General features: G+C 36.3%; 4 protein-coding genes across 5 annotated transcripts; 2 read left to right on the forward strand and 2 right to left on the reverse strand.

Annotated features, from left to right (window-relative positions):
• Window positions 1-4,575: 4,575 nt before the first annotated feature.
• Window positions 4,576-7,565, forward strand: LOC149025791 (putative nucleoredoxin 1). Its single transcript, XM_089146000.1, has 4 exons — window positions 4,576-4,738; window positions 5,571-6,050; window positions 6,169-6,651; window positions 6,733-7,565. Exons 1-4 carry the CDS (start codon window positions 4,634-4,636, stop codon window positions 7,426-7,428), a joined length of 1,764 nt encoding a protein of 587 aa, XP_089002126.1. The 5' UTR covers window positions 4,576-4,633; the 3' UTR covers window positions 7,429-7,565.
• Window positions 7,566-7,627: 62 nt separating this feature from the next.
• On the reverse strand, window positions 7,628-10,363 carry LOC149025792 (laccase-17-like). The gene is made up of 6 exons (XM_089146001.1): window positions 10,171-10,363; window positions 9,941-10,092; window positions 9,490-9,734; window positions 9,251-9,379; window positions 8,190-9,161; window positions 7,628-7,946 (listed from the first exon to the last, which is right to left on the reverse strand). Exons 1-6 carry the CDS (start codon window positions 10,297-10,299, stop codon window positions 7,816-7,818), a joined length of 1,758 nt encoding a protein of 585 aa, XP_089002127.1. The 5' UTR covers window positions 10,300-10,363; the 3' UTR covers window positions 7,628-7,815.
• A 2,766-nt stretch (window positions 10,364-13,129) lies between these two features.
• Window positions 13,130-17,880, forward strand: LOC149025793 (V-type proton ATPase subunit e1-like). The gene is made up of 4 exons (XM_089146002.1): window positions 13,130-13,257; window positions 13,424-13,558; window positions 15,253-15,300; window positions 17,620-17,880. The coding sequence occupies exons 2-4, from the start codon at window positions 13,461-13,463 to the stop codon at window positions 17,681-17,683; spliced, it is 210 nt and encodes a 69-aa protein (XP_089002128.1). The 5' UTR covers window positions 13,130-13,257; window positions 13,424-13,460; the 3' UTR covers window positions 17,684-17,880.
• Window positions 17,881-17,949: 69 nt separating this feature from the next.
• On the reverse strand, window positions 17,950-25,993 carry LOC149025794 (putative UDP-arabinose 4-epimerase 2). Of its 2 annotated transcripts, none has more exons than XM_089146004.1 (11): window positions 25,811-25,993; window positions 24,737-24,879; window positions 23,863-23,987; window positions 22,929-23,042; window positions 22,718-22,825; window positions 22,508-22,599; window positions 20,570-20,711; window positions 20,305-20,399; window positions 19,727-19,856; window positions 19,494-19,638; window positions 17,950-19,386 (listed from the first exon to the last, which is right to left on the reverse strand). In XM_089146004.1, exons 2-11 carry the CDS (start codon window positions 24,795-24,797, stop codon window positions 19,145-19,147), a joined length of 1,254 nt encoding a protein of 417 aa, XP_089002130.1. In that variant the 5' UTR covers window positions 24,798-24,879; window positions 25,811-25,993; the 3' UTR covers window positions 17,950-19,144. The 2 variants fall into 2 exon arrangements, with proteins under 2 accessions (XP_089002130.1, XP_089002129.1); XM_089146003.1 differs by having other exon boundaries at window positions 25,590-25,993.
• Between the last annotated feature and the right edge of the window lie 1,785 nt (window positions 25,994-27,778).

Raw genomic sequence — 27,778 nt, forward strand, 5'->3', positions numbered from 1 at the left:
CGTGGGGCTCATAGGTGAAAATTTGAAGTTTTTTTTTTTTTTTTCAAAAAGTGTTTTTACCTGTGGGCCCCACGTATTTGTGTGGTTGGGAAGCTGTCGGGAGCAGTCTGTGCTCCCCCGACAGGGTGAGGATCCGGACTCGATTGGATGGAGAGAATATAACCCTAGTCCCGTGAGGATTCGAAATCTAACTTCCCATATAGAAAGAGTTGGTCTTTTACCAATTGAACCGTCCGACTTATAAATGATATATTTTAAATGTAATAATGCTTATTTATTTGATAAAAACAAAGGAAAATAAATGAAAAGTGAGAATTGATGACCAGAGTCACATAAGGTAATAAAAACAAATGATTACAGTTATTTCTATTTTAAGTATATGAATTTCTTCCTCTTCACAAATGATTACAGTTATTTCTATTTTAAGTATATGAATTTCTTCCTCTTCCCCTTAAATTTCCCATGCAACCAAACTGGCCTGTAATTTTCAAATATCCAGTCCGCTCGAATCTGAGTATTTGTCAATGATACCAAATGGGTGAATGCGGCATCACTTCACTCATCAAAATTATCACTCTGTATGGGCTTCGGCCCACTTTGAATATATTTATACTTTTGCAGGTCTCCTTCAATTGATATTTTTCGAAAATCTCTTTTTTATTTGAGACAAGAGGGTCGGTAGGAAGTGTGGATAATCTCCGTAGATGGGAGCACTCTGTGCTCTCCGGTGTTACAACAAAAAATTATGTGGGGCTCACAAGTAAAAAGTAATAAAACATTGAAAAAATTAAATTTCATTACCCTAACCCTGTGGAGGGCACCATGATTTACTTCCTCAAGGGGGTAGCTTTAAGTAATGCCGCCGAGTGGGTGCGAACCCAATACCTCCCCTAGGGAAGTTGAGTCTTTAACCGCTTTAACATACCACTTTTGGCTGATCCTCCTGTAATTCTTGGTCAATGGCCTTCGGGTGAGACAATCCGGACTGTCGATAGGGGGTAAATCCCTAATAAAAATATTTATCTTCTTAGAAAGATTCAAAATTGTTTCTAGAATTATTATTTTTTAAATATAAATACTAGTTGGTTTATCAAAGGGATCCTTATTCCACATGAAACATTTCTTAAGCTCTTTTGGTATCAATTCTCATTCTCTATAATGCCTATTTGAAAGAAATAAATAGAATAATTTATTATTGGTTAGCAATGAAAAATAGTCTAGTGAATTTTGTAAAAAATAAGTTTAGTATGTCAAAATAAAAAATTGTTAGAAAAAATATACTGAACAAGTGAGAAAAGTGAACAGATAAAAAAAATATAATTTTTTTATAAAAGAATGTGTATTGACTATTTTAACCTCATTTTAACTATAATATTTTAAGTAAATCTTTGTATAAATGAAGAGAATGAAATTCTCACCAAAATCCATAATAGACTTTGTTTGGTTACGTGGATCTGAATTTAAAATCTTTGGATTCATTCAAATGAAAAACAAAACTGATATGGTGTGTGAATGTCTAGATTCATGAAATTTAAAAATTCAATAAAAATGTCTCATAGATTGATACCAAAAAAAGTCGGATTCACCCATACAATGCGAAAAATGACCTTCAATAAAAAAGAAAACAGCAAATTTCATTCCAAAAATTCAACTAACCATGGCTGGTTCAACGAAACAAGACCATGATTGAAGACCAAATACCGCAAAAAAAAAAAAAAAAAAGCAAAGGTGGTAGTCTTACTTATTTAGATCAATTTATTCCTTCGTATACACTCATTTGTATAATTCCAACCAAATACTCAACGGCAAGGTTTAGAGCTCACAATAGAGAAATCAGAAGGTGTCAGCCACACATATTTGAATTTAATTGGATGTCCTTGCACGATAGGTTTACCATTGTTGATTAAACAGTTGTCAGTGTTGACGACCGGTCTACAAATGGCTGGGTCAACCGGTTCATAACTGCCCAGACCAAAACACCTCATCAGCACTTCAGATTGAGGGCAGTGACAGTTGTTACTAATGGTGACTTCATACTCTGGGCTCCCTTCTATCATTTTCCCTGTCTTTCTCAACACAACGGAAATGTCGGATTTGCTGCAAGGTTTTCCATAACCTACAAAATAGATCAACAAGTCAGGGCTTCAGTAAAATTTCTTTTCGTAAAGCTTACATTAAATTTACTTGGAATTGCTCCACTATTATTGTGTGATAAAAAAGCATGTCAGGAAAACATATAATTCTATCCGGATAAAGGATTCAAATCCTCTTTTCTTCAGGTTTGGGGATTGCTCCACCGTTATTGTGTGATAATAAAGCATGTCATGGAAACGCATAACTCTATCTGGATATAAAGGAGTCAAACCCTCATTTCTTCAGGTTTGGGGATTGCTCCACTGTTATTGTGTGATAATAAAAACATGTCAGGAAAAACATATAACTCTATCCAGATAAAGGATTCAAACTCTCTTTTCTTCAAGTCTAACTTGTTTGCAAAGCTAATAGAGATTTGAAAAGAAAGAAGAAAAAAAAACATTTCAATGTGAAAAATAAACCTTGCCCGGCCCAGAGGAAGAGGATGAAAAGAGAAGAAAAAAGCTGAAGGGTTGTCGCCATGATTTCTTCTATGAGTAAATAATGTTACGGATTTCTTTCTTATGAGATTTGGAATATAGGGATCTACTTTATAGTTGGTTATCTGAATCTAGAGATTTCAAATCCCTGAATTCATTAATGAGATTTATATCTGTTTAATTATGAAAATCTTCAATTACTGTATGCTTTCTTTAGAAATTAACGATTCTTAATGAGCATTTAAGGAAATGAATCAAAAGATTTTCATGCATGGAAGGGAAGATCAAATCCTATCCAGCTCTAAGTTTACCAAAAAAAAGAAAATTGGGCTGTAATACGACTGGGTTGGATAAGACTTTGACCCTAAATGCAGTCATAATTCTTACCTTGACTCTATAAGGCTCGGTTGGGCCAAAATTAAATTTTTTTTTTAAAGAGCTTCTTATATACTGAATGGGAATAAGAATATTAATGCCGCCGAATTGGTGCAAACCCAAGACCTCCCCGTGGAAAGTTGGGCTTTTAACCATTTTACTAACTCTCCATTGGCAAAAGGGTTAAGCCAAATTTGATTAGACACTTGATCTTGATAAAATGCAAACCTTGATCCATGTTACGAACCCATAAAATAATGTATACTAATGCTATATTTACCAAAAATAATCTACAAGATAGAAATATAAGATAAGGCTTAGTGGGTTGGCACTGGTCATTTGCTCAACCCTGGCACACTCATTAGAGTAAAAAATTTTGAGTTAAAAACCTTGTTCGGTATTAAGATGGCCTAAGGCGAATTCAGGCCATTAGGGCCAAACTTGCATCCCTAAACTGCAATGCGTTAGGCTTAATCCATATCCAAGATAGTTCATACACTAATCATTAAAAAGAAACTTAATTTTGTGATTAGTATCCAAAAATGAAAAGTAATAAAAAAAATTCTCTAGAATTAATTTTTATGCCACCGGAGATGCACCAGATATGCGAGAGAATGTTTCCTTCCAATGTGATTTAGTGTAAATATTGAAATTTTGAAACTGTGTTTGTCCATTATTGAAATTCAAAATATCCTTTATGAATGAAATCAAGACGTCAAATCTCATGGTTTAAGAGATCCTTCCTTCACCGTAATGAATGAAAACTTATTTTTTTTAATAGTGTTTATCAAAAAAATAATTATTTACAGTAGTAGGTCGAACCTTGACCAAACCTTCAAGTTACATTTCGATATATTATATGGAAATGATATTCTTTTTGGCCCTTCACAGCTGTATGGGGTTAAATCCAAAGCTTAATTCGTCTTAAAAAAAATTAAAAAAAAAATTAAAAGAAAAATAAAATGAAACCCAATGTTCATGGCAACAAGTCCTTCTTTTCCCTTGATTCAATATTGGGATTATATTAATAATAATTATTTTTTAATAAAAATAAAAATAAAATTATATTTGCAGAGTATAATGAGTTTTCTAATATTGTCGGTATAAAAAGAAATTTTAGAATTTGGGGTCATGACTCTCGTGCCCTAAATATGCTCACGTTTCTTCACTCCACATTTAGAAGAAAAGCTCACTTCGAAACAGCGATAAGGTGGACCCCTCCCAGTTGGTTAGTAAATAATTAGGTATCATATAATAGTCTAATGGAGGAAGCAGACTCGATGCCACTTTACCATAATACCATCACCACTAGCCCTGCCATTAAAGGGTAGATATGTCAATTCCCAGAAACTGGTCGGTTTGAATGGTAGTCTAAAATTTCATGTAAAACACTCAGATGGCTTATATTTACGAAAAAGAACACCCCGTAAATGCCATTCTCTTGGATTTGGCGAGTTTTGAGTGACGTTTGCGATGGCGTGCCAAAAGCATTCTTCTTGCCTTCAATGTATTATTATTGCACTCCAGAGAAGAAAGTCAATAGAAAAACTTTAAACAATAAACCTAAATGATCAATACTAACGCCTGAGGATATAATATACACACCGCACAGAAAGAGAGAGAGAGAGAGAGAGAGATCTAGCTGGTGTCTGTCTTGTGAATAGGGAGAAGGCTGGGAAGGAGAAATGGTGGAAGAAGCAGCAGAAGCAGGTCCCATCGTACTTCATGACATTGAATCGATCCTCTCCACGCCTGGGAGAGACTATCTCATCCGGAAAAACGGTGATCAGGTGCGATTTTAACTGATTTTTCATCTTCCATATCTTCTCCATCTCATTAGCTTATTCTTAGGATCTTAAATCTCAACTGGGTCAACTAGGTAGATTTTGGCTTTCCAATCTATTCCCTTCTTCATGGGCCACATACTTTTATTTTCTGCAACTCTGTGATCAACATTTTCCTTTCATTCTTTGTTGGTTAGTTCTTTGATCCTTTTGAAGGTCTCAAACTTCATAACTTTATCAGACGATTACTTCAGTCAGTTGGGTTACGGGCAAAAGCCGTTGTTTAGTGATCCCCCAGTTCTTTCAATGGACACATACATGTAAGAAGTAGATTAATCTAAATCATTTCCTCTATAAAATTTCTTGCACGGAATGCCCTTCAATGTGCAGAAACATATAAGAGAAGCTGGGCTGGAAACCAATTGCACACCAGAAACCATTTTTCCCTATTCTCTAGCCTTAAAGTTCGGGAACATGGTGATGACCATCTGTAATGAAACTAGCCACCCGGTGATGCATGATGTGTTCTGGTAATCTGGGTTTCCATCTTCCAAATGCAAATGGATGTGGGTCCAGCTGAATATAGGTTTGCTCTTTTACCGAGTGTGTTCCACGATTGACTTACTTTTTCTTTTACATGAATTAGGGTTTTTAAAAGAGTATTCCTTGTCATTATTGTTTCTGTTGAAATGATGTGCTACCCACTTATAATTTTCGTCTATCTGAGAGGATACATTAATGCAAGAACATTAAATGTAAATTCAAATAGATTGGAAATTTTTTTTGACTCCGGATGGGCTATCCTTCATTTTTTTGTCATTCTGAACTTTAATTGCAGGTTAAAATAAGCAACTTAAAGGGGAAGACTATTGGTCTTTATTTCGCAGCTTCATGGTGTGGCCCTTGTAGAAACTTTACTCCAAATCTAATAGATGTCTATAATGAACTCTCTCCACAAGGGAAACTTGAGATTGTATTGGTTTCAGAAGATGATGAAGAGGATTCTTTTAATTCGTATTTCTGTAAAATGCCTTGGCTGGCATTTCCCTTCTTTGATTCAGAGAGACGAGATCGTTTGGATGAATTGTTCAAAATTCGAGGGGTACCACATCTTGTATTCCTTGACCCAAATGGTGAGATTGTAAGCAGTAATGGTGTTGATATCATTGATGACTATGGTGTTGAAGGATACCCATTTACCCCAGAAAGAATTGAAGAGCTAAAAGGGCAACTAGAAGCAGCTAAAAAAGAACAGTCATTGAGATCCATCTTAGTGTCCAGATCTCGTGATTTTCTAGTTTCAAATGATGGCAAGAAAGTAAGTAAAGATAATTTTAAGATCTCTCTGTTGACAAAAAATCTGATTCTTGTGACTTTTTTCTTTCATTTGTCAGTGGTTGCCTGACATGAATTTGGTTTCTTCTCGTGTATATCAGGTACCAGTTGCTGAGCTTGAAGGGATAACAGTGGGTTTATATTTCTCAATGTCTTCATATAATTCCTGCCTGGAATTTACTCCCATACTTTTTGATGTTTACAAGAGATTGAGAGAGAGAGGAGAAAGCTTTGAAGTTGTTTTAGTCTCCCTTGATGATGATGATGAAGAATCATTCAAGGAAGACTTTGATATTATGCCATGGCTTGCATTGCCTTACGAGGATAAGGGCCGTGATAAGCTTGCTAAATACTTCAATGTCACAAACCTTCCTACGCTGGTCATAATTGGTCCAGATGGAAAAACTGTAAATTTCAATGCTGCAGAAGTAGTTGAAAATCATGGTATCCATGCATTCCCATTTACTCAGGCAAGACTGGAAGAACTTGCAGTAATAGAAAAGGCTTTACTTGGAGCACAAACCCTAGAATCACTTCTAGTTTTGGGGGATCTGGATTTTTTGATCAAGAATGATGGCACTCAAGTAAGTCTGATCTCTAATATTTGAATGATTATATATAACACCATATTATGGAATCATTCTAAGATGTTATTCTCATTTCAGATTCCAGTCTCTGAACTTATCGGAAGTAACATTGTCTTATACTTCTCAGCGGAATGGTGTGCTCCATGCCGCGCTTTTATGCCCAAGCTGATCAAGACTTACAATGAAATAAAGGAAAAAGATGACAGATTTGAAATTGTTTTTGTATCGAGTGACCATGACAAAGCATCATTTGATGAACTATTTTCGACGATGCCATGGTTGGCAATTCCCTTTCGTGATGAGAGGAAGAAGTCTTTGAAGAAGAAGTTTAAGGTGTATAGCATCCCTTATGCCATAGCCATTGGACCAATAGGCCAGACAGTTGCCAAGGATGCAAAGGAGCTTATAATGGTTCATGGTGCTGATGCCTATCCTTTCACTGAAGAGAGAATGAAGGAGATAGAACTCCAACTTGAAGAGATTGCAAAAGATTGGCCTAAAAAGTTGAAGCACAAGTATCATGAAGAGCATGAACTTGTTCTTACTCGACGTTTGCTATACACATGTGATCAGTGTGAGGAGGAAGGAAATGGTTGGTCTTACCATTGTGAAGAATGCTACTGTGACTTGCACCCCAAGTGTGTTTTGGAGGAATCCGAAGGAGCTAATAAAAAGAAGGAAGAGAATGTTAATGCAGATGATGGAGTAGATGACTCCTCTGAGGAAGAATGGGTCTGTGATGGTGAGGTCTGCTATAGGGTTTTCAAAGCTTGATATAAGCTCTGGTTGAATATCTGGTTGTACCAAGAGTTTGTTTGTTCCACAATAATTCAATTTATCAAAATTTTTTTTTGTAAGATTATCACTAAATCAGATATCTATGGTTGGACAACCTAAATTTGAGGGGAAAAAAAGAAAGAAAAAGTAAAAAAAAAAATGAGAAAAAAATTATTTTGATTATTGAGAATGTGGGTTCATTGCATTACAAGCAATATAATTTGGACTACACAAAAAACTATTCCATCTCTTAGTAGAGATAGGTTGATGCACATTAATTGCAGAAACAAAACAATACAAATCAGGCTAAGCTCTTCAATCTCAACATTAATAATTTATGAAAATTGTTTGCAACGCCCATGCAGACAGCTGCTACAAATTACGTCAACACTTTGGAAGATCAGCTGGTGGAGGAAATAGTTTCTGATCAGGGAGCTCCCCATCCAGCACAACCCACGCCATTTTCAAACCCCATACAAGGTGGATTTCAACATGGCAGTGCATGAACCATACCCCTATTTGATAAAGAAAAAATATTAGCAAGGGAAAACAAAAATAAATAATAATAATAATAATAATAATAATAATAATAATAATAATAATAATAATAATAATAATAATAATTAATAAATAAATAAATAAATAAATAAATATACTAACTTAAGCTTTAAGGTTAATCTCTAGGCAATGAGATCAGTTGATGTTTATGGCCATTATTACACTAAAATCTGGTGGATTATAAGTTTCAATGAACCCACCTGGGTTATTTGCAAGGAAGCGAATGGTGACCCAACCTCCAGATGGTATGGCAACCGTGTTCCTTTCGACGGGATCAACAAGATTGAAATTTGCAGGGTCCTTTTTCGGATCAAAGTTACCAATGCCTTGGCCAACAATGAAGAAATTGTGTCCATGGAGGTGAAGAGGGTGGCTCTCGGCCCCAAGGATGCTGGTGTCCTGCATTACAAGCTCTACACTAGTGTTGAAGGGCAACACCACCACCTTGGTGCCATTACTAACATTAGTGTTGTTTGGAGGAGTACCTGTGTAGTTGAAAGGAAAGATTGGAAAGCTTGGGAAATCAGTAGTGTATACACCCTTGGACTGCCCAAAATAATGGGCTTGAAGGAGAGCTGTACTTGGGAGTGCAAAAGAGACGTTATTCACTGATGCTGCAAATTTTGTGCCATTGGGTCCTTGGCAGGTTTGGTTCTTAGGACATGGGGTTGAACCCAAACCAACAGTAAAAAAGAAATGCTTATCAACTGTTTGGGGAACTTGGGCTGGAAATTGGGCATTGGCTAAGCTACGAAGTTTACTGCTAAAGTTGACAGCGCGAGCAGTGTCATTGATGGGAGGAAGGGAAGGCCTAAAAAGTGGGAGGTTCTTGATATTAGTAGAAGACATAGATGTCTCCGATGGATGCTTGTATTCAAGGATTCCGGCGGTGGTGGTGTTGTCAAATGTGCCTTGGCCGGTGAAGTATGGCCTAGCTTCCATTAGATAGGTGGCTTTAGGGTAGTGAGGTTTAGCCTTTAGCAAGACATTAGTGGTTTGTCCAGGAGTGATGAGTAGAGTGCTTGTCTCGAAAGGCTTCACGTAGAGGGCATCCACTTCCACGACTGTAATCGTGTGATTCGCGATACTGAAGAAGAGGTCATCATTGAGTGCAGCGTTGATTAATCTAAGAAGGTATGTCTTCCCAGGCTTCACCTTTAGCCTGAACGTATCTGAAATGGAAACATATATTCACATATATGAAAATGAAGCTGACTACAGTGTGTGTGACAGAGTCATACGTGACCAAAATTTAATATACCTTTCGCGGAGCAGTTATATAAGGGTCCAGGGAATCCATTGATGGTGTAGGAATCAGAGACATTTGGGCCTCCTCCATTCTGCTGAGCTTGCCGGAGGACAACCTCAGTATCTGAGTTCCACCACTCTCCTGACATTGGAGACCAACATCATTTTATAAGGTTTGATCATTGAACACAGAATGGGAATTAAAAATGCACTCATACATATAAGGACTTTGTTTAATGTGTTGCTGCTCACCAAACATGATAGGAACTTCCTTGTGGGGTTTGGGAAATGGATAAGGTACACCTCTCTTGGGAAGGATTATAATGGGTCCATAAACAGTAGCTCTAAGCCAGTTGATATGGGCATGCCAGAAAAGAGTTCCTCTTTGGCCTGTAATGGTGAAATTATACACATAGCTCTGCCCAGTTTGTATAGGACACTGGGTTATGTATGCCGGACCGTCGGCCCATCCGCTCCTTAGCTGCCGGATTCCGTGCCTGTCGTCCAAATTTTATTAAAACCATCTTCTTTTTCAATCAAACAGATACCAGATAATTAGTAGGGAAGTAATAATCTTACATCGAATGTGAGTAACCTATGTGGGGACTTATGGGTACAAGTAAGCATTAGTCTCCATAAAAACTTGATAGACAGAAGCAACAATGTTGAGGAAAGAAGGTAGCCAGGGTGCATGGTGCCTTACCAATGGATAGTAATATTGTTTGAAACATGGTTAACCACCTTGACCAGAACCCTATCTCCTTCCCTTGCAATGATCTTAGGCCCTGGATATTGTCCATTCACAGTCACAAGGCTCTTGGTGCGGCACAATCTTGTCAGATTTATAGTTTGAATCTGAAAAATGGAAATTGGGTAATATCTTACAATTAATTACTGTAAGAGACATTAGATTATGGATCATTCTACACTTACATCAAATTTGTAGTGCCTGGTAATGCCACCATCAATGGCACCTACAAGCTGAGACTGGTGTAATACAGCAAGAAGTGCCAAAATGAAAGCTCCCATGCAAACTGATAATGGCAGACAAGACATACTCATTTCTCTCTCTTTCTTTCTCTTGGGATGAAAGGAGTGAGAAAGAGAGAGCGACTGAAATTTTCTTTTCCCTTGGTGAGATGAGATGAAAGTTTGAGAGATGCTTTATTTATAGAAATGATAGAGCACAGTTTGGTCAAGTAGGCCATGTCAGTATAGATTATCAAAATGGAAAACAAGGAAGTCTCTTGGATTTGTTGTTGTTCTGAGCTTATCATCCCCTTAACTTAAGAGTGTTGCCAAAGTCAAAATAATTTCAATTGATCTTGACCATTTCTCTTTCTGGTAAACTTTTTCTTAGACATAATGCCAGTAAAACACTTAGCATGTCCATATATTGCTCATTTTATCCTTTTCTATTTCTGTTTTGGATGCGATGATGAAGTAGAAATAAATTCCAATTAAAAGATCGTATAGTCATGTATGAGAGAGCAATTGCTTATTCAAAATGATGTAGGGGTGGGGTTTGGATTGAGTGTATCAAAATGACCTCCATCTCAAGTAATATCTAAGGTCTTATTCAATCTGTTTAAGCTTGTTGGTGAAGCTCAGACAAGAGAATTGCCATCTTCTTGGTGATTGTAGAATTGTACTTGGTTTGTGGCTCTGAAATGACAACGTAGCCCGGTGGTGGTTGTTTTAGTTGTTGTTGGATAAGCCAATTAGATTTTATTTTAGGTGCATGTACTAGTATAGTTGTTAGAACATCACATTATGGGCATTGGAGTAATGCACAGGGTTTATTTATATTTGATTATACCAAATTTGATTACTTAGCACAATTATATAATATTTCCTACATTATTAGGAAGAGACAAAGTACATATCAAGCCATTGAAAGAAAAAAAAAAAAAAAGAATGAAAGCTAGGGTTCTACACTGCCTGGTGCTTTTCAGTTCCTCTTTCCTTTTGTTGCCGATTTTAGTTTAAGGCTGCGTTTGTTTGCTGGAATAAAGGAGTGGTTGGAAAAAAGAGGTGGAAAAACATTTGAAATTTTTTGTTTATTTAAATCTTAAAATTCTGGTTTATTTGATTGCTTGGGTGGAAAAGCTAGAAACAAGCTTATTTAATTTAAGGAAACTTATCTAATAAAGTAGTATGCTAACTTTCTCAACCTATACATTTTCAAAACCCCACAAAATATGTGAAATTTTGTGAAAAAGTGGAAAAAATAAAAAAGTGAGACACATATTTAACATTTAAAAAAAAAAAATCTCTTTCTTTCTTTGCCTTCTCCCTCACCTCATTACACAGGGAATTTACATGTTTTTTTTTTTCCACCAATTTTTTCCCACTCCACCTTCACAAGCAAACGAGATTGTAGGGTTTTATCACAATATCACCATCCAAAAACTGTACATTTGAAAGAAGACTTCAATGGGTATATTTTAGAAGACACATCGAGAAACCCTAGTGAAAGCGCTTTTCTCCTGCTATGAGGAAACCGACCGTCGCTATGCTTCGAAGTGGAGAGACTCTTCTTCCTCGCCGGCAAGATCCAGTCGTGCATTCCACAGATCTGAAGGTTTACGCTGGAGCTGGAAGTGCCTCTTGTGGATCTAGAAGCTTTGATGCTGCGAGAGTCTCCTGTTGCTGGTCGCCGTTGGTGTTTCTTCGCCATTGTGGCTGTTGTTTCCGCCCTTATGGTGTGTAGTCTCTCCGCCCTTGTGGCATTATTTTCGTCCTTATGGCATGTCGCTTCTTTGGGCGTTTATGATGGAGGAGACATATGTTATATTCCTTGTGTTTAATTGTTGTTGTGGCTGTTACAACCCTTATTCTAAAGGCTTATTGGGCTTGATCCATTCCTTAACCAGGATGACCTTGTCTATTGCATGTACGCATGACATTTGGTCAATTTCCATTTCTTGGTTCGGACCAAACCTTGTGTATTCATGTATTTATCTTTTGTATTCTTTATTTTCTTTGGTGTATGTCTGTATTTCCTTTCGAGTTTATGAATGAAGATTTTCAACTTCTTATAAAAAAAACAAATAACCTTTGCAAACAAACGCAGCCTAACAATTTGTTTGGGCAGCTCTTGTTGAGCCTTTGTTTCGCTTCACTTTGGTTTGGGTTTGCTTTTTGTCCTACTTGTATGGTCCCTGCTTCCTTTTTCAGTAATGAATTTATTTAAAAACATTAATAGAAAGTCGAGAGAAAATGAACCTTTGTTAATGGGCCTTTGAGTTACATGTTTGAAGCCCAGGAACAATTATCTGGATATTTTGGTTGGAAAAGTACATGAGCCAAAGGGTACAACAAACGATCTAACCAGTACTCTGGGCCCGTTAAAACGCCTTAGAAAAGAATTTTTTTTCTTTTTTTTTTTTTTTGATTTTGGGGTTGGGTTTTTTTTTTTTGCTCTTTCTCGGATAGAAGATTTAGGGTTGGGAATGAGATATAAGACGTCAAAAATACTTCAGAATTTTATAAAATTTTGGGTTTTTTTTTTTTAAATTAAAATTTTAATTTTTTATGATATGGTTGCCAACGGAAAAAAGGAATCATCTCCACCTAGTGTACCTTCATACAGTCATATTCGCATAATATAAATGAAAGACATGAGTGTGGCTGTATGAATGTATGAGCAAGCTAGAAAAAGAGGATCTCCACTTTTGATAGAAATTTTTTTTTTGTAAAGCAAAAAACTTTAATTAATGGTAAAATTATATGCTGTAGAATTTTGATATGGTATAATTATGTGGGAGGATGGAAATTATATTCTCCCATGGGTAACAGTATAATGGGCATTTAGGTTTTTTTTTTTTTTTTTTTTTTTGGTACTTTGTCTTATTGTCCAGGAATAATCTGGGATAAATGGAGCTCAGAGTTGAAATTTGCATATCAGGTGTCTTATAATTCAATTTTCTGTTGACAGTATTCTACAGGAGAAGCAGTGCCAATCGACTGTGATTGTTTATTTCCTGTCCAACTCTCGAGCTCAGCTTGATTGTTAAGGTAGGTGGTGTTTCTTTCCCTTTTTTTTTTTTTGGGTGCGATCGTGTCTCTCCAACTCTTTTCTGCAGTTTCTTATGAATTTATCAATTATATCTTGCAGTTGCAGATCCGGCAACAATTTGTTTTATACTTACTTTCGGTTGTTCAAATTCATGCTCAATTGCAGGAATCATCTGGGGAGCTGAGCTCACGATTTGTACAACATGGGTTTTTTGGTAACCTCCCTGATTTTCATAGTGATGGGTGTCATCGGGGCTCTATTGGCCAGAATCTGCTTCAACGGAGGACCTTCGGGCAACCTGTATGCCTTCTTTTCCTCTTTCTTTTCTTTCATCCCAAGTTTAATACTTCCCCATTTAAGAAATAATTGTAACAGGGTAATTGAAAATTGATCTGAATTTCTTATTTTGTTGTCTTCGAAGGTTAGTGTATATTTTGTTTTTACCCTATTGGAGTTTGCGGTTAAGTTGAATTCAAAGATTATATCGCTTGAATTATATTTTAAGATGTTAATTGGTAGCCATTTTAACTGTTAAATTTCGGGCTGCTCTTCGTATGATCCTGATTGCAATGCTCTGGTAGAAGTTATGGATCCTTCTTTGCTAGAATTGTATTCTTCGTAGAGAACGGATTTATGTATCAACAATACATTGTAAACACCATTTAATCTGCCAAATAAACTTCAGATCCCGATTGAATGAAAATAACACTATTGTTGATAGTTTGATGTAGATATTTTTCATAGTTCAGAGGCAGTGGTGGTTCATTCATCCGATTGTGCACTAAACCTGTATTGTAGGCTTGGTTTAAGTTTTCCAACCCAACATCATGGAACCTAAAGTAGTTCTAGCATTTGGTTTACTCCTGAAAAGTGATGATAGAATAGGATTTTGATTATTTAATTAATTCACCTTAGAAGCTCGTTGATCTTCACTGCAATGCATACCAGAAATAAATATCTAGTTTGTCAAGGATCTTCAATACCTTGTTTCATTTTTCTAGTCAATGTAGTGGTTGTTCTCATGCGCATAGAAGTGTGGAACTTTGGGTTGTTTTCTCATCTCCCTTTCGTCTAACAATTTATCTACCTCAGTGTGCTGAGACTGGGAAAGTCCCCTGTTGAATTAGTTCGCTCTCACCTGGTCCAGAAAATTGGTGGATCAGTCTTCTACACCTTCTATCCTTCTGACTTCGTGACAAGTCAGTGGCCCATCACATCTTCGTGCTTGAGCTCGTGAAACCATCAATCACCAGTCATATAACCTAATCTTGCATATTTTATGTATTTTACATTAATTTCTTAAACATTATCTTTAGCATAGAATTTTTGTATTTAAAGCAACTCAGCTTGATTTATTTTGAAATCTTTAAAATTAGTTATTTTGAAATCAAAAGGCCTTGAGCAGTAGCAAGGCAACCCACTGACCTACCACCCTGCTACACTGCCGGCTTCTAAAATTGATGGGGTTATAAAACATTGATCTGTAGCTTGCATAAGGGAAAGGTATGCCGAAATTCTTTCCTTGCTTGTGAGATCTATAATTAGAGAAAGAAAAAGAAAAGAAAAAAGAAAATAGAAGGAAAGAAATCCCCTTTTAAATTAGTGTAACTCTTCGATGAATTTTCTTCCTCTTTGCCCTTCATGAGTGTCATTATCTTAAAAATTAGGTTGCTTCAGCTGGAAATGGTTGTTTCTATGTGAGACTTATTCCATCTTTAACCTTATATTATTTTGAAAGCTATGTTTTCTGATTGTAAAGATCTATATATTTACTGTCAGTTGTAGTAACTTGCTGTACCAAATGCTGATGCATATTTCATGCTATATTGAACATTCTTGGTTACCAACAAAAAATTACTTTCAGAATGCTATGCTGTTTTGCTGATATAAACTCATTAAAGTAGGCATCAATTAAAAATTTTCATTTTGAGTTATTGAATTTGCATGTTTTCATATCAGGCTTGTTAACAGCTAATTGTTTATTTATCGTGCAGGTTTCACTTAACGTTAGTTATTACAACAACCGTTTGCTGTTGGATGATGTAAGTGCTTGTCATTTGCATAACTTTACTTGGCTAGAAGCATAAATTCAGAACATTTTAAATCGTTAAAAAAAAAAAAGGGTTAAATCCAGTGATGGAAAATAAGTAGAGCATTTTCTTGTAGCTTGTTATTTATACTTCTGCACATATTTCAGGATCTGGAAGTGAGACAAATATGTGATCTTATATAGAATGACCATTAGTTAGGATTTGACTCTCATGATTATCACATTTACTTCTATGGAAATCAAAGTAGCATTTCAAATTGAGAGGATTAGTGTAGCAATAGACAAACATTTTCAAGCCTCTGTGACCTTTTAATCTCCCTATTAGATTTTTGGACTAGACCGAAATACCAAATCCTGAATATGCTTTGACCAAATGGTCTTTCATTCCTAATCGCGTTGTTTCATATTGACCATGGTTAGTCCCGTTATGTTGCTGCAAGCCAAATAACTTTCTAATTTCTTAATGAAAGTGGGAATTAGTGGAAGTTGATGCCTTTGAATGGGAACTATCAATTGTATTCAGCTCCTGTATCCAATGATTTGACAAGTTGAATCAGGTAAAATGTTTTGAAACTGTAAAAGAAGGGGTTTTCTGGTTATTATTACAGTTCAGGGGCCCTTTGTTCTACCTTTTCTTTTTAATTTAAGTATGTTGCAGATAAGTTACATAATGGGTTTACTTATTAGAAATAAGCCTTGGGATGGCTAAATGTCTATTGATCCATGTGTTTTCATTGTATTGTATCGCTTTAGTGGGTAGAAGGTAGGGTTAAAGGGATGTTTTCCTTTTTTCACTATTATTTGTAATTGGTAATGTGATTTGATTCTCCTAGGCAGAAGGGTTTGTACTGTTTTCTATAGATAGCTAGTAAGAACCAAGGGTCTGAGATGATTTCGATGAGTCAAAGTTTGAAGTTGCCTTCAATGAAATGCTGTGAGACTCAGTAAAGTGTGACATATTGATGTTCCCGTACTGTAGCGTGAACAGTAGTTTCTGATTGTGCTGTGTCACATATCCTTGGAGGGTAGTGAGATTCTGTACCTTGCTGTGGAAAGCCATAGTTATCCTGCTCCATTTTGCATTCCTCAAGAGTCTTTTTGTCAAATTTGATTTGTAATTGGTTATCTATTTAATCCTAGTGTGGGAAGGTTTAATGATCCGATTTAATGCCAATTACACAGTAACACACCATTCATGCTGACAATTAAACCACAACAAGAATCATCTCTATTTGAGCTGCCAGTTACCTAGTTTTTTAATCTTTTTTGCTGAGCACACAATTCCCTGTAGTGAAGAATCTGTCCATCAGATCACTACATGTTTTAGGGCACTTGAGGCCCCCCTGAGACATCCCCTCAACTGAGGTTAGTTACCATCTGATTTAATTTACCCTCTCCTGATTTCTGTCTTAATTGTTCTATTTCAGACATAAGTTTTTTCTTTTCACATAGTTTTGATTTCAATCATCTGATTTCTATTCCTTTGGAGGTTTGGATTAGATTGGTGAACTAGAGGCAACCCAACTTTAATTCTAATCTGTTTGTAGCATTAAGATCAAATTCAACCCAAATTTAATTCCTATCTGTTTGTAGCATTAAGATCAAATTCAGTTCCTTGTTTGTGGGTTCTCAGCCTCTTAGATCCCTGTATCCTATATTATTCCCAAACCACTCATTAGATCATCGTCTTCTTTTTAAGTGCTTTTATACCTCCTATTAGTCACTGTTTCCTGGATTTTCGTGTGATTCTAAAAGATTTTTGGGTTTCTAACTGATTGGGGTTTTTGTATTTGGATCTAACCTGGGTGGTTACTTGTGAGAATTTTTTGCCAAGGGTTCTTTCATTAGAACTGCCTTCATACTCATAGTGAATAAGCCAGCAGTTTTAGTTAAATATTGCATTGTCCTACTTTCCAAAGGACCATAGCTGTCATGGCATTGGTGAAGGCCTAGAAGCAAGGCAGAACTAACAGTGCAGTCAGTCCAACAATTAGGTACTTGACACTTTAGGAGCCAACCTCATGGAATCCAGTGCCTTGGGAATGAAATCAATCCACCATGGGTCCTATAATTGATTCCATGTGGTTGTCTCCTAAGGTATCATGTACCTCATTGTACAAGTACTGGATCCAGACTTGAAGGCAAACAAGACGCTGCACAAACTATGCAACAACTTTCCAGACAAATCTTAATGCTTTCCTTATGTTTTGTCCTTCGTCCCGTTTTTATATGTAAATGTTTCTCGATTCCTTTATGTTCTATTTGCTTTCCTGGTTGTGGAGCTCAATGCATCTTCTTTATGTTTTGTCAGGTGGGCAATTGTGTATCTTGCACAGATGAATCCACTTATTGTTCCAATTCTGAGTGAAGGGTAGTTAGTAGGAACTCTGCCAAAGGAGTTCCCTACAACCTCTGGGATATCATATTGTATCATTGATGGGTAATGCAGTTGATGCTGCAATTCTTTACCTTATTAAATTTTCATATTATTTTTGGAGCGAAATTCAGATGTTCAGCAATTCGTGTTGTTATAGCGCCTCTATCTGAACTCTTAATCCATTTATTTGTTAACAGAAAGGGGGGGGGGGGGGGGGAGATGCCATTATGGATCTTATGGTTTCAATAAACTTAAGTGGAATATAAAATTATGAAATGGGTTAAGTTTCTCCTCTTAGTAGTTAACTGTTAATATTCCGTAAGAATACTATTACTTTACCATTCCTAATGATACCCATTGGTTCCAAGGATATTTGTGGATCAATAGCTTGAAAATGATGGAGGTCGATGGTGTTGTTTGATCCACTGTTTCTTATAAAAATCTGGCAGAACCCATACTTGAACAGCATTATTATAATGAAGTTCAAGGAAGATAACATCCCAACTATTTCTATCAAGTGATAGAGGTCCAGATGCTAATTTGTTTCTAGTATCTACGGAAAACAAATCGTCATGACCATCCTCAAAACTCAGTTTATGCAAGAAATCATCAGTAGATGCAGGTGGACGTGATTCAATATGATGCAAAAACCAAACTGATTGAGTTGAAAGGCACCCCTTCACTTAGTCTCCATTCATTAGAACCAAGAGTGAGAATCATATAGACAACAGAGCGAGTACTTTCATCAAACATCTGGCATACGATCTTGTGTTTTGCTATTTCCTTGTTATGCATTCTTCGAATCGATCCTCCATCTGGAATACATTCGGAAGCAAGTAAATAAACAAAAATCAGGAGTCATAATGAGTTCTAGAGCCCGAATGTAACCTCAGAATGAATTCTCTCTCTTGCTCGTTCGTTTTTATATGTGTAGGTCCTGTGTGATACTTTAACAGAAACTTGCCCGGTAAAGCTGAAGATTTCAGGGATCAAGAAAATCTTATGGAGATTCCACTGAAGAAAATCTCTGTATATGTTGTTTGTTCAGAATACAGCTTCGACTCACCAGCACACAAAGGAAGCTAACAGTAGCAGAAATAATGATGATTTCATTCTCCTGTTCACGAGTTCTGAAGATATGGAATATCCATATCTAGGAAACCGAAATACCTCTGTGACATTGGTGGGTTGGTTAGTAAGAAGGTATAACCCCAGGGTGATTTATTATTGACCTTTCCTATTTTGAATTTTCATATAAGAATAATAAATGGACTGCAACTAAACTCTCAACTCCACAATAAAATACCTAACACCCTTCCCCCTTTTCCCCCTGGGGAGACTGATCTTTACCTACCTCAAAATCGAACTACTCTTCTTGATAAGAAATGGATGTCGGCAAACAGAAAGAACTGACAGACATATCCGTTCTGTTATTGTGATGAAATGAACTGTGATGTATTTAAGTATCCAAAGTCAAGGGTGATCCATAGCCATTTCGGTGTTTCTGTTGCCATCTCCATGCAATCTGCAAACTCTCTTTAAGATCTATGTATTGGGCAGTCCAGTTGAGCTCACGGTAGATCTTTGATGGGTCGCTATACACTTCGGCGTAATCACCAGGACGTCGATCGAGAAACTCGACTTTGATGTCCACCCTTGTGGCCTTCTTACATGCATCTACAAATTCTTTTACGGATCTACCTGCTCACAGAAACGGAATGACTTCTAGTAATATAGATACCGAATCTCGCTCAAGAAAACTCAATTCCTCAAATAAGATGTTATGACTTGAAAATTGTTTCTAGTACCTTTTCCTGTGCCGACATTGTAGATACCAACTTTAGAGGGTGTGGCTTTGGCCAGGGCCTTGACATGCGCATCAACAAGATCCGTGACATCAATGTAGTCTCTAATGCATGTTCCATCAGGTGTTTTATAGTCTGTTCCTTTAACCTAACAAGAAACCAACAAGATCTGGTTAGTATATCATAAAACAGGAACCAGAGGAGAACAAAGTAAAACGAAATGGTGATCAGTCTACCTTTAGCCCTGGAATGATCCCCAGTGCAGCATCAAAACAAGCCCCAGAAATCCGGCCATGTTCTCGTAATTCAGGTCTGGGTGATTCTCCTAACCTTCCTTCCGGGTCTGAACCGATAACATTGAAATACCTGAAGTTTTTGTATAATGAAAAATTGAGCCGTTATAATTACACCAGAATATTCAGAAACAAAACTAGTAGGGACAAGAATTGGAGAAAAAACTAGTAGAGATTTGTAGGTTATCGTTCATGAAATTGGAATTATAGAAAATGACATTATTTCACACAAGGAGTTAGCTGTCCAAACATCCCATAGCCTGTTTGATAAGTGGAGAACCAGAAAGCTGCAGTTAGCTACGCAGGCCAAACCAACAGTTGAGGGCTTGCACCGAGTTTGACAAAACTACAGTTATTTGCAATGACAGCACAAACATCAAACAAAAAATTGATTTGATAAACAGAAAGGAACAACCCATCTCTATAAATAAACTCTTGACGTGGAAGTGGTTTACAAGATACAGATGAGCAGAAACCAATCTCAATACCATGCATCGGCATGGAAACACACCAAAACCAACCTTAATATCATGACTGCCATATCTGAATTCTTTGAGAAGTCAAGGATGATATCCTCAGCCATCTTCTTGGCTTTTCCATATGGGTTAATAGGAAACTGCAATTATGCACAACGAAAATTAGTTTTTCCAAGGATAAAATTTCAAACAGCTCAAAACACCAGTAGCATTCATGCTCCCACTTTTCTTACGTCTGTAAGTTACAAACCAAAAAGCAAAACAGATCAAAATTGATAAAACATAAAAACACAAGCAAAAAAAGTCTAACCTGAGGAGTTTCTTCAGTAATAGGCATCTTTTCAGGCTCTCCATATGTCGCACACGTACTAGAATATATTAATGTCCTTACACCATGAGCAGCCATTGCCTCCAACACTAACAAGGTATTTGATGTAATATTGTGATAATATCTACAACATGATCAAAGATGAGATTTGTCAGGATTTGTAAACTTTCATAACTTCAGATCAGGTTTAAGTAGAAACAGATTAAGATATAGCAAAGGGGCAGATGCACCAACCCCCCCCCCCCCCCCAAAAAAAAAAAAAAAAGGTGTCGGCATTTAACAGGGTTAAATGCAAATTTTGGAAGTATTCTAACTTAATTCACAAAGAAAAAGAAAATGTTTTGAGTGTAATCAATCAAATGTTAAATTTCTTAAAAAAAACCAAAAGAGATTCAAATTTCTGGGGCAACATACAGAACCATTCTGTTAAATACATAAAAAAAGGGCATACCCAGTGCCGAAGCTGCCCACACTGTGGGGTCTGGGGAAGGGACTTTCTAGGCAGCCTTACCCCTGCTTTGCATAGAGGCTGATTCTGTAAATACATACTGGATAAAAAATTAAAAACAGAGTAAAATAGAAACTATTTTGATATGGGGATTCCTAGTTGTCAGCGTCTAAGAACCAAGGCACTTGGAAGAGAGTGCTGGATGCAACATGACACGAACTAGACAATCAAGATGACCAAGGGAACACTGAACTGTACTTGTGCTTACTGAACAGCTCAAGCCACAATATTGAGACATTTTTAAGTATTCACACCATATAAGGAAGACAACCTAGAAAAAAGGGATCACATATCTAGTTGAACCATCAGATATATAAAATCAGATAACAAGGAAGAAAATAATGTAGTACAAAGCTACCCATGTGCAACAGTATTGAAACTGTTACGATAATATATGGGCTCAAGTAGAAAAGGTAAAAGTTTTCACGAATATACTGAATATAAGCTAGGACTTCTAGATCCTACAGTGGAGAAGCATAGTTTTCTTGCCCAACTAATCGAACTAAAAGTATTCATAAGCACCCTCCGGATGCTAGAAAGCTAATAAGGCATTTCAGCATGTGAATTTCTCCTAGCTTGAATACTGATGCATCTCACCTTTTCATAACCTTCGTTTTCCTTTTTAATTTCATTTTATTTTTCGGCTAATGATTCATACATAGCCTTAATTGACATGAAGTAACCTGTGATTAAGAAGAATTGCCATTTTGAGAATCCTAAAAAAAGAGAGGAGTGCAGAAGATAACCACAAAGTTAAGGCTGAAAATCACCTAATATTAAACCAGGCAGACTTCCATCCTGCCTGTGATGGAAAGCACATCTCCAAGATCCATATTAACCCTGTAAGAACTCATCCTCTTCCAGAACAAATTGATAACCCAACTGACTCTAAACACAGTTTAGAATCAACTTTATTCTTCATCTAACTCTTCCCATCCTTTTCCTTTATTCTAAAGAAATAACTAGCCAACTCCATCAAATTAGGAAGCAGCAAATCCCAAAATCAGGACAGTTAGGCCTGGCACAGAGACTAATGATTTCAACACCAATGTCCAAGTCAACATTGTTTTCAGAGAGGTGTATACAAAACACAATTAAGAAAAATCAGGGCAGGGTCACTCATAGTTACCAGCCAACCGCATAGTACTTCTGATAATGGGCTACATTCTCAAGAGCCCAACATTTGAAGTTCCCAAATAAAAATCCACTAGGTTCATTGAGTTCAATACCAGGACATATAATCACTACATCTAATCTCTTATTGACATTTCCACATTTCTGGTAACCAACTGTCAAAACCAAGTTTAGTACATGCTTATCGGTATCCACGAAAGCTGCAAGTTTAAATAAAATAGAAGATCTTGTCATACTAATTTTGATGGTAGCTAACATACAGAATGGGTAAAGCATACCTTAAAGGCTCTTGGGTGCTTTCCCCAACATAGGCAACGGCAGCAAAATGCATCACAGCATCAATTGCATTTTCAGAAAATATTTTGTTCACCTGTGTGACTGATTAAGGAAAGATGTTCTGGCTCCACTGTTGAATGCAAAGTAGGATAAAATATAATATATTTCGGGTTAATTGATGTACAACATGTAAATGATGTATTTAAGGATACAGCTTTAGCATCCCCCAAATCAGCATGTATGAACTGTAGTCGCCCTGCTTCTTGAAACAGTTCCTGAAGAACCTTAATAGCACCAAGGTTTCCCCGGGAGAGATTATCCTGGCAAAGACAAAGGATAGGAAAAGTATTGCTACTAGGAATATTGATATTTAGTGTCTCTTACTTGAAACAGTTAAATTCTATTATTATGAAGCAGAGTTACCACTATAGTCACACGGTATGAATCCTTCAAAAGTCGAAGTGCAGCATGTGAACCAATGTAGCCAGCTCCTCCCGTTACGAGAACATGTGTTACACCTGGTTCACGATTGGAAAACTGGAAGCAGAAAACCAGAAGAACAAAAGGAACCAAAATCTAAGAGATGAAGATTAAAAAAGTAATTGGAAAAATAAATAAAAAAACTATCCCATTCACATATATCATTTTAGACATCCAAAAATAAGTGCAAAAATATGTATGTGCTAACAGAGATACATGGTAATGTATTCAAATTTAAGACCAAGATATTCACAATGCAACATTTGTTTGCTTTAGAAGTATGACGCACTTAGCATTAATATCAGAATACCAAAAGTTGAACAAAAACTAATGAAGGAAATCAACATTTCTATTTGCACAGCAATTTCTAGCATTAAAGTTGGTGCTTATGCATGTCTAAGAAACAATAAATGAGATCTACATAACAATTAACACATCAAATAATCCTAACCAGAAAGTAGCAATCAGGTTCCCTTAAGTTAAGCTTTAGAAAAGAACATAAGATGGTTGGTCACATAGACATTCTTAGCCACGCCAAAACATCAAACAGGACAAAAAATTCTGCCATATCTGATAAAATTTTACTCAGGTCAGTACTTTTATCAAAGCAATACAAGTCAACTGATACACACTTATAATACCACTTCCAGTTATCTAATCCCCTGGCATGAGAAATTTCTTTTTTTGGGTAGTTGGCATGAGAAATGTATAACCATATAAAATTTTCATTTCATAAGCTTCATTAAGGTGATGAGAATATTGAATTGAATAGTAAGAATTTGCCACAAAAAAATAAAATAAAATAATTGGATGGTAAGAAATATAAATACAGAAGAATTGCTAGTTTATATAGGGGACCAGTCAACCAGGAACTTACAGCGCTTGAACCATTAAAACCAGATGAATGTCTGAGCATGATAATGCACATAGCTGTGAGACTAGCAGCTAAAAGAATTTTTCCAGCAAAATTGCTCCTCCTTTTTGAATCTGCATAATCCATTCCTGCAAGTTTAGAAAAGTAAAAGTTCATTAGTAATTCTAAAAAGTCAAAATGTCACGCCATAATGTTTAATTAAGAAAAAGGAAGCATCATTTTGTAGCCAAGGTGCTGAGCTGAGATGTTGTAACTTCTTTTGATTACAACTTGCAAAAACACCAAAACTTCTTCAAGTTGGGTAAAAAACACTTTCCAAAATAATCTTCAAATGAGAGTTGTCACGGCATCTAGGCAACATCCGGGGGAAAAAAAGGGAGGAGACAGTGCCAAAGAACTTAAACACCTAGGAAATGCCTTGACAACTATGGGATTCATTCTCAAGAGCTGCCTTGGTGTATGAAAACATATGTGAAATGACTATATTTTGCTCTCATTGCAAGGAGTATATTCCATTAGAGCAGCGAAGTAGAGTTATAACTTCTCCTTAAAAAGAAGAATTAGAAGTCCCCTAGTTTAACCATAGCATGTGAAATCCAATTCTAGGTGAGCTCCCACTAACATACACTGGCTAACAACGCTTGATGCAACAAATCCAATTCTCAACAAGGAATTATTTCCCAGCTCTACCTATTCTGAGATAATGCTTTTATCCATGGTGTCTCCATTTTGTTTTTCATCATTGCACATAATGCTTTCTTGACAGGATTATAGCAGTTCCTTGCTCATGCTCCATCAAAGATTGAAGTATAGTAACTTCTAAAATTTAAAAGAACATACTAATACATTTTCCTCCACCAGTATTAAGAAAACCAACCTGAAAACGGCCAAGTTCTGCTGGTCCGCGGTTGAGCTCGGTTTCTGCTAGGACCTAGCATGTGCAAATTTGCTTCAAACAGTATTACACCAACTTTATACTATCTTCAGACTTGAATCTCTCGAATTTGTTCTTGGTGGAACCTACACCACACCGAAAAATAAATAAATATTTACAACGATAGGAAAGATCTCCAGAACGAACAAAATATATAAAAAAAAAAACTTAGATATTCGTTGGTAATTGAACAGAAAAGAAATAAGGCGTCAGAGGGGAAGAAAACAAAGTAGACAGAAGGATTAGATGGGGGAAATGTTGAAGCTTCAACAGCATAAAAGTATAAACTTTTAGGACTCAAGGAAGCCGAAATGTTCCTTGAACCCAAAAAGAAAAAGAATGAAAGAATTGACTAACGATCAACAATCTCGAGATTCAAATTTATGGTATAGGGTAGAGAAAAAAAAACACATAAATTAAACCTAGAGAGGAAAATATCAGATTTACCCCATGAGAGAAAGAGAGAGAAGCAGAACTCGACAAATTAATTCTAAATAAAACACCAACTTTGGGGAATCTGGACCAGAAACCAAAGCCACTCTAGGTCATTGAAAAACTTCCACCCTGAAGATCAGGATGCAAACAAAATAAAGCAGTTAAATAAATAAAAAAGAAAAAAGAAAACTAAGATGAATATCCATGCAATAGAGCAAGAAGTAATTAATACCAGAAACACACACACACTATCTCGGAGACAGAGAGAAGAATCGAAGGAGAGAACCCCAATGAACCATGATCACCAAAAACCCTAAACCCAAAAACCCTGAATCCAAAAATTAATTTTCTAGAAACGTACCCGAAATGAAAAACATTAAAGCCTTTAAGAAACATTAAAAACTGCTCCAGAAAGCTAATCTTCGAGATAGAAAGGCTTATAGCCCAGAACCCAGAATCGAAATCCAAATTCAAAGAACAAAAATGAATTGGTCGGGCAAAGAAAAAGAATTCCTGTATCTGCAGCAGTCTACACTACATCCAAAAGGAAGAGTGAAACAGAATCGACTAAACTAGAAATACCTGAAAAAAAAAACAAAAAAAAAAAAGAGAGAAATTCGGAGCAACTCCTGAGTTCTGGCCTTGGGGTGGGAAATAATATTTAACCGAGAGAGAAGAACGCTTTTCAAAATTTCCATCCATGTTTGCACTGCACTTGCCGAGGTAGGCAATTAGCTGTTGGCACTTGGCAGCGAAACGACCGAAAACTTTTGCCGTCATTTTAGACTTTTTAGTTTATTTTCCGGAAAGTTTTCACTTTTGACGTGCGTTCCTGATTTCTTACTTTCTTTGTTGCTCCAAACGACAGGTGGGCTTCCTGCGGTCAAATTCCAGGAGCCAATTTCGGAGGGAAAAGGGGCGGAATTGAAATTTGATTTTTGTTTTGTTTTAATAGCAGGCACGAGGTGGTGGGATATTACATAATTTACGTATGTCATATGCAAATCTTCAAATTTAGTATCTTGACACTAAAAAAGTATATACTAACCAATCGACCAACCCTACATGGACAATAATAAATTTGAGTTTTTTTTGTCAAACCTCGCGGTTACCCGTAAATGTTCTACACTCTGCTTGGCTCACGACAAGACTTTGACAAGATGATGAAAGAAATGAAATCAAACCCATGAACATGCCCAGCAAATGGAGGGTGGTCTACGATCAGACAACTATAAACATAAGATGATAGACCACTATCAAATGCCAGCTCTATTTCAAAAAGAAGAAATTATCATTAAATTATGTAGTAGTTTTTATATTGTTTTCTAAACGTATATATAGATATCCATATCATGGTTGAAGACTAAGCTCAATTTAGTTTTAAAAAAGAGTTTTTTATGCGTGGATTCTCTTATGGCCTAGATTCATGAATGTGAGATTTATACCCATTTGGATGTGAAAATCTCTAGATTCATCTTTTTACACTAAAAATATGAATCTATAGATTTATGGGTATGAGTGAAATCTAAATATTCCATCCCTATTTCATTCCACATATTCGGTTAACCAAACAGTTAATTTTATAAATTATAATTCCATAGATTTGAAATCTCTAGACTCATGTAACCAAACAGGCCATTATAATCTCTGGATTCATTATTGCAAGATTTATACCGGTTTGGTTGTGGAAATCTCTAGATTCATGAAATCTAAAGATTAATCTTTTTACACTAAAAACGTGAATTTGTAGATTTATGGGTATGTGGTGAAATACAAAGATTTCATCCCTACCATAAAAACGCTAAACATTTGTGCATTCACAAAAATCACCAATGAATCCACATATTTCGTCTCCAGATATTTGAAATCTCTAGACTCATGTAACCAAACAGGCTCCTAGTTAGACTTAAACTAATGTTGAGTCTTCTTAGTGTAATAAATTATGTCTAAGTCGTAAAACAACTAATACAATTTGAGATGTGTTACATTCGTTTTGAAATGACTAAAATATTCCCTTCACCCACACCTAGTGCACCCAGTGCCCACATCGGTTCCTTCCTGCTGCGTCAAATGTTTGGTTGAAGTGTGCTCTCGAAGTGTCACCGACTTTGATGCATGAACTCTAAAGTCTCTTTGAATAGACGAGCGTTTACGAATGAGATGAGTGAAGGAGACTCACTCGATTCATTCATGAATATTCATGCAATCACCAGAAAACATGCTAAGGCTGGATTGTCCTAATACCTATTGGCCTTTCAAATCTCCTCACGGTTGCCTTCTCTATCTGAAAAAACTAGTCAAAATCTTCTCTACCAATTCCCAGTTATAGCCAATCTTCTTTCAAGAGCAAACAAAAGAGAATCTTAATTCGTATGAATTTTTGAGCGTTTCGCCCACCGCAAATGCCTGAATAAATTAAGAGAGCTTACAGAAAGCTTGCGCTCAGATTCCATCCTGATGTTAACAAGGAGGTCTGCACATATATTCCTTTTCAATTTGCTTTCTCTCTTGGATTTTGATGCATTATATCAAAATTTATCTGTTTTTATT

This window comes from Hakea prostrata, chromosome 2 (genome assembly GCF_041222555.1).
Source record: "Hakea prostrata isolate BN-2017 chromosome 2, UWA_Hpros_2, whole genome shotgun sequence".
NCBI lineage: Eukaryota > Viridiplantae > Streptophyta > Magnoliopsida > Proteales > Proteaceae > Hakea > Hakea prostrata.